Source organism: Nerophis ophidion, linkage group LG10 (assembly GCF_033978795.1).
Source record: "Nerophis ophidion isolate RoL-2023_Sa linkage group LG10, RoL_Noph_v1.0, whole genome shotgun sequence".
Classification (NCBI taxonomy): Eukaryota; Metazoa; Chordata; class Actinopteri; order Syngnathiformes; family Syngnathidae; genus Nerophis; species Nerophis ophidion.
Genome location: NC_084620.1, coordinates 46,899,701 through 46,911,149, shown reverse-complemented (window position 1 = coordinate 46,911,149; position 11,449 = coordinate 46,899,701). Strand labels below are relative to the sequence as shown.

The 11,449-nt window shown below is 39.7% G+C and overlaps 1 protein-coding gene across 1 annotated transcript; it reads right to left on the bottom strand.

Moving 5' to 3' along the window:
• Positions 1-939: 939 nt before the first annotated feature.
• Positions 940-7,926, bottom strand: LOC133560908 (membrane progestin receptor epsilon-like). Its single transcript, XM_061913939.1, has 2 exons — positions 2,332-7,926; positions 940-2,248 (listed from the first exon to the last, which is right to left on the bottom strand). The coding sequence occupies exon 1, from the start codon at positions 7,535-7,537 to the stop codon at positions 6,500-6,502; it is 1,038 nt and encodes a 345-aa protein (XP_061769923.1). The 5' UTR covers positions 7,538-7,926; the 3' UTR covers positions 940-2,248; positions 2,332-6,499.
• Between the last annotated feature and the right edge of the window lie 3,523 nt (positions 7,927-11,449).

Genomic DNA, 11,449 nt, shown 5'->3' with positions numbered 1-11,449 from the left:
TTTTGAGAAAAATACTTGGGGATTTTTAAACACATATACCTTTTTACATTTTAAATTCCTTCCTCTTCTTTCCTGACAATTTAAATCAATCTTCAAGTATTTTTTTTTATTGTAAAAAATAATAAATACATTTTAATTTAATTCTTCATTTTAGCTTCTGTTTTTTCGACGAAGAATATTTTTGAAATATTTCTTCAAACTTATTATGATTAAAATCTAGAAGATCTGTAGAATTAAATTCAAATCTTATTTCAAAGTCTTTTGAATTTCTTTGAAAATTTTTGTTCTGGAAAATCTAGAAGAAATAATTATTCATCTTTGTTAGAAATATAGCTTGGTCCAATTTGTTATATATTCTAACAAAGTGCAGATTGGAGTTTAACCTATTTAAAACATGTCATCAAAATTCTAAAACTAATCTTAATCAGAAAAAATGACTAATGCTGTTCCATAAATTATTTTTAAAATTTTTCAAAAAGATTCGAATTAGTTAGTTTTTCCCTTCATATTTTTCGGTTGAATTTTGAATTTTAAAGAGTCAAAATTGAAGTAAAACTATGTTTCAATATGTAATTTTCATTTTTTTCGTGTTTTCTCCTCTTCAGTTCAATCAAGTGTTTTTTTCATCATTTATTCTCTACAAAAAACCTTCCGTAAAAGGCCAAAAAATGTACGACGGAATGACAGACAGAAATACTCTTTTTTTTTTTTATATATAGATTTATTTATTAAAGGTAAATTGAACAAATTTCTGCAATGTATTTAAGTGTGTATCAAACTGGTTGGTAGCCCTTCGCATTAATCAGTACCCAAGAAGTAGCTCTTGGTTTCAAAAAGGTTGGTGACCCCTGGTTTACACAAACAAATTTTCTTCCCTCCAAAAATGCTTCCATGAAGTCATCCTTTCACCACATAGTGCGGTGTGCATCAAAGTGAACACACCGAATTATATTTCCACTCCAATGCTCCCCCTATTGTTTCAAATCGAATGGATCTGTCATTTCTTGCACAGATTCAAGAAGTTAAGCACTTTGAATTTTTCTTTATTATCCCATATTTTAAGTTATTGTGTTACTTTTAATATTATATAATGCATTTCTTATAATATAATGCCGAAGAACTACTTTTAGCGGCCGAGGGTGGAGTCGACTCTCTTGGTTGCTTTGTTGGGTCTGCTCCTCTCCCTGGCCATGCTCCCCTCACCCCCAAAAGACGATGGCGTGGAAAACCACAGAGTCTACCACAGTGTACATTTTGTTGTTGTTTTACTTTTGTGGCTGTGTGTAGAAGCGGCCAGTTGCCTAGTGACCACGTTGGCCGAGTGGTTTAGAGTGTCCGCCCTGGGATCGGTAGGTCGTGAGTTCAAACCCCGGCCGAGTCGTAGCCAAGACTATAAAAATAGGACCCATTACCTCCCTGCTTGGCACTCAGCATCAAGGGTTGGAATTGGGGGTTAAATCACCAAAAATTATTCCCGGGCGCGGCCACCGCTGCTGCCCACTACTCACCTCACCTCCCAGGACGCAAATGCAGAGAATAATTTCGCCACACCTAGTGTGTTTATGACAATCGTTGGTACTTTAACTTTGCGTTCTTTGATGTTTCCCTCTTAAAACAAATGCGTATGTGTGCTATGGCTATTAGGTTTTTTTTCTTCCTTTGCCCTCAGTCTGAACCCCCTCTCCAGGGGCCCAAGCTCAGATTACATTTTTTTTCTCCCTCCCCAGCGTTTACCTGTCCCTCACCTTTTTTGTAAGGGGCGTTGGAAGTTGGCTGACCCGTCAGCGATCCTGTTCTGTCTCCCTGTCATGTTTGATCCAGTTCTGTCTCCCTGTAGTGTTTGTCCGATCTTTGGGGGGGATTATCCAAGTATTTCTTGATTCTGGTTCTTCTTTAATAAATATGGCATATGCCCCTTTTTGCCCATCATCCCTATCTTTACATATTGTTATATATCCTTTTATTATAAAGTTCAACTTTGGCTACAGCCATGTTTCTTGAGTACATATTACATCTGGTTTAATTTTCATACTATTAATAAATCCCTCCTGTCCGTTTGCTGTTAAACTTCTGGCATGTTTAAATCTTTCGATTAAGTTAAAATAATTATTTAGAATAAGTACCTCAGGCAGGTGTAAAAAAAACAAAAAAATTCGCCAACCTGTCATGGCACGGGCTTGAACCCGCTTTTCTCCGGCGGCTGGGTCTGCCAGCACTTCCGTTGGCAGCGTTGTGGGGGATCAGCAATCTGTACACATGGGACTGATGAGGGCGAGCTGTATAAAGAACAGAGGACCCAAGGATCCTTGCCGGAACTTATTAATTCGTTACCCTAGTAAGCACCCCTTGTCTGGTTTGTATCCTGCATATTCGCTCTTCCTCTTTTTTCCGTGTCTGATGTCCGTGTTGTCCTCCTGCAGTGCTTTCCTGAGTTCTCCCGCGATCCCCCGTAGTTTCTCTCTGTATTCTGGACTGCCTTCCTTCATCCTCGACCTCCGCTTGGACACGGACCTCTGACGCCTGGCCATTCTCCTATATCCGCCTGCTCACGGACCGCCTTCCAGCCTTTTTCCTTCTTGTCGTTCAACATTTGGTAAAACACAACACCCCAACACTCATCATACACATAGTCTTCCACCATACACCCCTTTGGATCTAGTTCCCACACGCCATTACCTTGATTTAAATTATATTGTTTATTATTGTATATATATATTTATATACATATAATAAATCATAGAGCTTTACTGCCCCCCTGTGGTTGTGTGCCGTCACAACTCCCGCAGCAACGGGAATCTTTTCGTGTCTTTCTCTTGATCTCATGGGTCTAAATTAAATGTCAATTAAAACCAACTTATTGGTTTATGGCCACAACTTTTTAATATCCAGGTGAGAGGAACAATTTATAATTTAGAACTAACTTTCATTAGCTCAGAGGTGATGCTCAACATGTCAATAGCTGCAACAGTGAACAACCTCCCTGTGATCACGGCGCCGCTAAAAGTCGTTATTCGGCATTCGCGCTCATAATACCGATATCGCTAATACTTGGCTAATATACAAGAAAATTTAGTATTTTTGGCACTTTTTGAATGGGAAAGTAGATGACTATCATTAGCTTCATTGTTAGCCACCTTGTACTTACCGTATGTGACAAGTTAGAGTGCATAAAAAAGAAATACGTATGTGCTCTTGTCTCAAATAAGGATAGCATTGATAGAAAAATGCGCTTTTATTTGGAATTTTCCTGACCTATCACAATCATTATGAGAGGTATGAGGACCGATGGATTAAAAAAATAAAATAAACATATATACAATTTCAATGGGAATTCCTCTATTCCGTCCATATAATCCATTAAAAAAACATCCAAAAACCGCCAACAATACTCCATTTACATTTGGTTACTTGAATATCAACAAGTTTTAGTGACATTGTTATTATAAATATTAACAAGTAATTAGTGATATTGTTATTATAAACGCTTACACAGACCAACTACAGTATTTAGATAGCCATTTAGGACCCGGAACTGGCAAGAAAGACACGAAAATTACGCTTGTAACCCCCACTCCGTTTCTTTGTGAAGATTATGAGTGATTCTTCATCTAAATGGGAATATATAAACATCCTGGCAGTCGGCGTCCTAACGACAGCAGACGTCGTACAGTAAGTGATGTTTTGTTATGTTGAGCTACTGCTCACTGCTCCCCTCACCTCCCAGGGGGCGATCAAGGGCGTTGGGTCGAATGCAGAAGTAATTTCGCCACACTTAGTGTGCGTGTGGCAATCTTGGTACTTTCACTTTTAATAAAGCAACAAGAGACAAATTCATCAATTCTCTTTTCTAAGGTAAATCTGCACAGCCGATATAGATCATCTACATCAACAAGAGGATTTGTCTGATTGAGGAAGAACATAAATAAATAAAAAAATAGATTTTTTTTTTTTTTTTTTAATTAAGAATAGCGATTCATTACAAACATCTTTTGACACCCTTAATACTCATATACTTTCAACATCAAACAAAAAAATCCATAACATAACTTTATCATTACAATAAATTATTGTATTTTTCTTCTTAAAATGCTGCATGAAGAAAGGCTCAAAAGGATCACGTAGCCGCTAAAAGTAGTTCTTCGGCATTAGCGCTAATAATACCAATATCGCTAATATTAATGTCTGGACATTAAAATGGAGTATCGTTGGCATTTTTTGAATGTTTTCTTGAAGGGGAAAGTAGATGACTATCATAAGCTTCATTGTTAGTCACCTGGAAATAGTCTCAAACTGCTTTGAATTCCTTAAAAAGAAGAAAAGCGCTATACAAGTATAATCCATTTACCATTCACTGCCCCCTTGTGGTTCTGTGCCGTCACAACTCCCCCAACAAGGGGCATCTTTTTGTCATTCTTGTGATCTCATGAGTCTAAATAAAATGTCAAATACAACCAACTTATTGGTTTATGGCCACAACCTTTTAATATCCAGGTGAGAGGAACAATTTATAATCTGGAATTAACTTTCACCAGCTCAGAGGTGACGCAGCATCTCAATATGTCAATAGGTGCAACAGTAGACTATCTCCCTGTGATCACAGCGCGGCTAAAAGTAGTTCAGCATTAGCGCTTATAATAACAATATCGCTAATACTCGGCAAATGTTCATGTCTGGACAAGAAAATGGAGTATCGTCTGTAATTTTGAATGTTTTTTTTAGAGGACAAAGTAGATGACTATTGTTAGCTTCATTGTTAGCCACCTCGTACTCACCGTTTATGACAAAATAGAATGCATAAACATAAAAAAGTATAAATGGGTTATACTTTAAAGCGCTTAGACACTATTTCCACATTCACACACTAATGGCGGGAGCTGCCATGCAAGGCCCTAACCACGACCAATCAGGAGCAAGAGTGCAGTGTCTTGCTCGAGGACACCATGGACATGACGAGGTTGGTGGTAGGTGGGGGATCGAACCAGGAACCCTCAGGTTGCTGGCACGGCCACTCTACCAACCGCACCACGCCGTCCCCTATTTGTGTTCCTATCTCAAATAAGGTTTGTGATTGATTGTCCCAGCTTCTACCAACCTAGTCACGTCCGTAGTGTCCTTGAGCAAGACACTTCACCCTTGCTCCTGATGGGTCGTGGTTAGCGCCTTGAACAGCAGCTTCCGCCGTCAGTGTGTGTGAACTGGTGAATATGGAAGTAGTGTCAAAGCGCTTTGAGTACCTTGAAGGTAGAAAAGCGCTATACGTACAAGTATAACCCTTCCGCTTATCCGAGGTCGGGTTGCGGGGACTTCAGCCTAAGCAGGGAAGCCCAGACTTTCCTCTCCCCAGCCCTTCCCGGGGGATCCCGAAGCTTTCCCAGGCCAGCCGGGAGACATAGTCTACCCAAAAGTGTCCTGGGTCTTCCCCATGCCTCCCTAGCCGTCGGAGGGGCCCTAAACACCTCCCGAAGGAGGCGTTCAGGTGGCATCCTGACCAGATACCCGATACACCTGATCTGGCTCCTCTCGATGTGGCGGAGCAGTGGCTTTACTTTGAACTCCTCCCGAATGGCAGAGCTTCTCACCCTATCTCTAAGGGAGAGACCCGCCACCCGGCGGAGGAAGCTCATTTCGGCCCCTTGTACCTGTGATCTTGTCCTTTCGGTCATAACCCAAAGCTCCTGACCACGTGTCAGGATGGAAACGTAGATCGATCGGTAAATTGAGAGCTGTGCTTTCCGGCTTAGCTCCTTATTCACCACAACAGATCGATACAGCCTCCGCATAACTGAAGACACCTCACCTATCTGCTTGTTGATCTCACGATCCACTCCTCCCATACTCGTGAACAAGATTTTGAGGTACTTGAACTCCTCCACATGGGGCAGCGTCCGCTCCCCGATCCTGAGATGGCACTCCACCCTTTTCCGGGCGAGAACCATGGACTCACCCATTTGCAAATTTTTGGTTTATGCATTCTACATTCTAAGTACGAGGTGGCTAACTATGAAGCTAACGATAGCTACTTTGCACTCTAAAAAACATTCAAAAAGTACGCCATCGAGCCAATGGGAACTCGTCTACTCCACCCATAAAATCCAATAAATAAACATCGGAAAACCGCCAACAATACTCCATTTACGTCCGTTGTGTCCTGAGCAAGGCACTTCACCCTTGCTCCTGATGGGTGCTGGTTGGCGCCTTGCATGGCAGCTCCCTCCATCAGTGTGTGAATGTGTGTGTGAATGGGTAAATGTGGAAGTAGTGTCAAAGCGCTTTGAGTACCTTGAAGGTAGAAAAGCGCTATACAAGTACAACCCATTATTTACATTTGGTGACTTGAATATTGACTAGTTATTGGTGATATTGTTATTATAAACTCTTACGCGATTATCATCTCCCTGTAGGTTTTCTGTAGATCATAAACCATACATCTCAGCATAGCGGCTAACGAGTTTTATCCATCATCAAATGGGAGTCGAAACTACGAGATCCGATCAAGAAATCAGTGACTTTTCTGGTGTTTGTTTGCTACTTGATTCCCGTAAAGACAGTTGGCATGCCAAGAAAACGCGACAATGATCGAGACGATGGTGGCCTGCAGGAAAAGCATGACCCCATAGGTGGCTCCGGCAGCTGGGCCGGGGGGCAGAGCTACGGACCCGGCCAGGATGGCCCTCACCTCCGACTTGATCATGTGGAGCTCGTCCAGGATGGACAAAAAGGTGCAGCAATGGAACCACTGGTGGCTGTGACCCCAGATGTCGAAGTGACCAGGGGACAACCTCTCCGGGACCTTGCTGATGTTGAACCCGGCCGCCGCCAGCAGCCAGAAGCAGTGGCGGTAGAAGAAGACGGAGGCGGTGGAATACGGCGTTCGGATGAGGAGGCGGTAAAAGATGGGTGTGGACGACACCAGAAACGGGAGGAAGAAAACCAGGGTCCGGATGGCGTACCGATAGCGCCTCCACTTTTGGCGAGTGTAGCAGCAGGACAGGTGGCAAATAATGGCCACGACACAAGCACTGGGGATGTAGAGGGTCTCGAAGAAGAGTCGGAACTCCGAAGGCTTCAGGTCCCTGTCGGTGTTTATCTGGTCCAGCCCGGGCCGGGGGTGGATGTAGTAATGGTACGCCAAGGACGACCCCACCGTGTAGGCGCTGATGGTCCCGTAGTCCACGAAGAAGCAGACTTCTCTCACCACCAGCGACATGGAGTTCAGCAAGTGGGCGAAGCTGCTGGACACCAGCAGAGATGAAACGCACAGGAAGTAGGTCCAGAGCGGGTAGAAAAACGGGTGCCACCCGGACGGCGCCTCGTCCCAGTCGAAGACCTCGGCGAAGTGGTAGGCGAACACAAAAACGGGGAGGAAGTGAGTCCAGAAGTTGCCCGTCTCATTGGTGGGCCGGAACGCCGACAGGACGCAATCTCGGAAGCTGTAATTGGGGAAGCGGTAGCCGGTCAGGATGAAGTTCTCGATGACCCGGGGCGGCACATCCGAGTAACTCAGAAGAGTTAAGGGATGGTCGCAGTTGAGCAGCATCACGACAAAATTATTCAAAAAATAAAATTACTAACAAAAACTAAAAATGCCTTGTGGTCCAAACCGGGTCCCTGACCCTTAGTTTGGGAACCCCTTGTTATATTATTAAAATACATTTGTGTTTCTTCCGGTGCGGATCGACTGTACCCTTTGATCCCGTCCGAGGTTGTGTAATCACGTCGGCTTTACAGTCCACACAGTAAAGACAAAATGTCCAGGAAGGGGAAAAAATGGTCAAATCTTTTTACTTCACCCCGCTAGGACCGCACCTTCCACGGAGTAAAACCAAGGCAGGTTCCACTTGGCGTGTTAAAAATCCTCCATTCAGCACCGTTACAATGTTGCGGCATCCGCCGTTTCCGGCCATTGAATAAGCAGGACACGCTCTGACCTACAAGCGGGTGATAACACGACCTATTCCGGTTATGATTTTCAAAATAAAACGACTTGTCATGATTACTAATGCGTTTTTTTTTTTGGGACGATTTAAACAATTATATAAGCTAAAGTTTACACGTAATACAATCCTTAAAAATACCAAATACTAGTATTTTAATGCAAACTTTCAAAATAACATCTAATTGGATTGGCATAACGCAGAATAATTGGAATTCAACAGCCCAAACCACGAGCAATGCAACTAATAAGAAAAAAATGCACTTTATATACTTCTGCACTTTAAATGAAGCTGCTAAAATACTCTAACTTGACCGCCCGCTATGTATTGTGCTTGATTTTTTAAAATGGCTTATGATTATATAATTGCAACATTGTTATTTTCAATTCCTGTGTCATTTTATTGTGGATGTTAAAGATGCACCATAGGTGCTAAATCTGGTGCAGACATCTTCTCAATGTAACTGCACGTTGTCCTTGAAATAAACAAATATTCCACAGCACAAAACAAATAATTGATTTGAGAATATGTTTTTGGTTTGAAGATGCAGGTGCAATAGTTTCCTTTCACGGCTGCCACAAAAATATATATTTTTTTACTATTCCTTTAATCAAAATATAATTTCAGTGTTCCACCCATTGGCAAAATACTTACCATTTTGTCGTACCATGCAAGGATGTCCAAAGTGTGACTGCGGGGGCCGTTAGCGGCACGCAGCTGGAGTTTTTTTTTGGCCTGCAGGATATTGTCATAATAAAACGACAGCAAAATGTGGAATAAAAGATGCAAAAATGAGATAGAAAAGCAAAAAATGGGACAATGTGTACTATGAACATTTCTTAAAACACGCTGATAATACCTTTTTGTCAAACACCCTTCATGGAAACAACTCAGTAGAAAGCAGAAAAAGAACAAAAGGATAACGAAAATTTTTTGTCAAATGTTATGGTGGTATTATTAAATAAGTGTATAATTGTTTGGTTGTCAAATGTTAAGGTGGTATTATTAAATAGGTGTGTAATTGTATTGTTGTCAAATGTTATGGTGGTATTATTAAATATTTGTATAATTATTTTGTTGTCAAATGTTAAGGTGGTATTATTAAATAAGTTTATAATTGTTTTGTTGTCAAATATGAGGGTGGTATTATTAAATAGGTGTATGCTTCTTTTGTCTTCAAATCTCAAGGTGGTATTATTATTATTATTATATATGCTTGTAATAAGAATAATACATTATATCAAAAATGGATAAGGCTAAAATCTACAGAAGCAGAACATCAGCACAAAAAGTATAAAACAAGCCAACTAGCATACTATGGGCATGTTAAAAAGAACTGTCAATTATTAGATAAGAACAAAAACAATAATATGAGAGAATTTAGAATCGTTTTTTATTTCCCCCGTTAATGAAAGTGAAATCAAAACAATTGTAAATTCTCAGAAAAACAAGAAATCAACAGACTGCCGTGACTTGGACTTTTCTCTGATCAAGGAAGTTGTTGATTTTATAGCTGTTCCCTTCACTTATATTTGCAATATTTCTTTTATAAAAGGTGTCTTCCCAAAGAAAATGAAAATGGTAAAAGTCATTCCCATCTTCAAAAGTGGAAATACGCATCAGATCACAAACTACAGGCCTATTTCTTTACTCTCACAATTTTCAAAAGTCCTTGAAAAATTATTTGTGTCAAGACTTGACAGTTTTATTGATAAGCATCACCTGCTAAGTGAACACGAATACGGTTTTCGATCTAACAGGTACACTTCCATGGCAGTGATGGAACTAATTGAGGAGGTAACCACTGCAATTGATAAGAGGGAGTTTGCTGTTGGTGTTTTTATTGACCTGAGCAAGGCCTTTGACACCATCGATCACACATTACTTTTAAACAAAATGCAGAGGTATGGTGTCAGAGATCTTGCTCATGATTGGTTGAAAATTTATCTTGGTGGCAGAGAGCAGTATGTGCATGTGAACAATGTAGATTCAGACAAAAAGATCATAACACCTGGAGTACCCCAAGGTTCTGTACTGGGACCAAAATTGTTTTTACTGTATATTAATGATATTTCTAAAATCCTTAAAAAACTCAACTGTATTTTTTTTGCTGATGATACAAGTCTGTACTGTTCCGGGCAAGACCTTGACCAACTCCTAGAGACTGTAGAGATCGAACTCCACATACTAAAGCAATGGTTTGATGCCAATAAACTATCAATCAACCTAAATAAAACTAAACATAGAATTTTTGGAAATAGGAAAAATAAAATACAGCATCATATAAGAATTGATGATATGGAGATAGAAAGGGTGTATTCATTAACATTTTTGGGAATCTATATAGATGATAAATTAAATTGGAAACTGTACATAAATATACTTAAGACACAGATGGCAAAAAATATTGCTATGTTACATAAAATTAAAAACTCTGTAAATCAAAAGGCTCTTAACATGTTTTATAATTCTTTCATACTCCCATATCTTAATTATTGTGTTGAAATCTGGGGAAACAATTACAAATCAAACATCAACTCTATATTCTTACTTCAAAAGAAAGCAATTAGAATTGTAAATTTTGCGAATTATCATGACCATACCAATGCTCTGTTCATTAAATTAAAAACATTAAAACTGAACGATCTTGTTGACCTCAATACTACTATTGTGGCTTACAAAGCTCATAACCACATGCTGCCTGGGTGTTTACAGGTGAGGTTCAAACCCAGAGAGAATCCCTATGACCTCAGAGGTTCAGCTTTCTTTCAGAAAGCAAAAATAAGAACAAGATTAAATAGTAGATGTGTTTCTGTTAGAGGAGTTCAACTATGGAACAGCTTGGATGATTCCTTAAAATGTTGCAGTTCCATTCACACATTTAAAAAGCACTTTAGAACCAATGTCTTGAAAAAATATATCACTCTTGAATCAACATTGTAGTTAATACTATGATTAATGTTAATTAAAAACTAAACATGAGATATAAATAATAATAGAAGTACAATTGTTTGTATACAGTATATTGTGTATATAATTAGTGCAAAGGTTTAATATGTACACAGGGATATTTCACATGCCTGTACTGTGTATAAAATTGAACTATGTTCATGTTGTTTATAATGTGTATTTATATGTTGTGCAAAGGACATTTTATAATTTTCGGAAGTTTATTTTGTACTTGAAATTGTTTATAGGGTTAGGCGCAGTAAGTGTTTAACTTCAGCCTAAACCCTTTCGGTCTGCAACATTTCTTATTTTCAATCTATGAATGTACAACTTTTTATTTTCAATCTATGAATGTACAACTGTTTGTTTTCTTTGTTGAACATTGACTGAAGAACAATAAACACACAAAGAGTAACATGGGGCACCCTCAATTGCATTACTTAAAAATGGCACTGAAAGGGATTACCCCCAATACTTCTCAGATGGAAACATGAATAATGACAACATGAAGGAAGTCGTTGAAAGCTTCAATAAGTACCTTGTAAATACTGGACCAGAATTGGAGG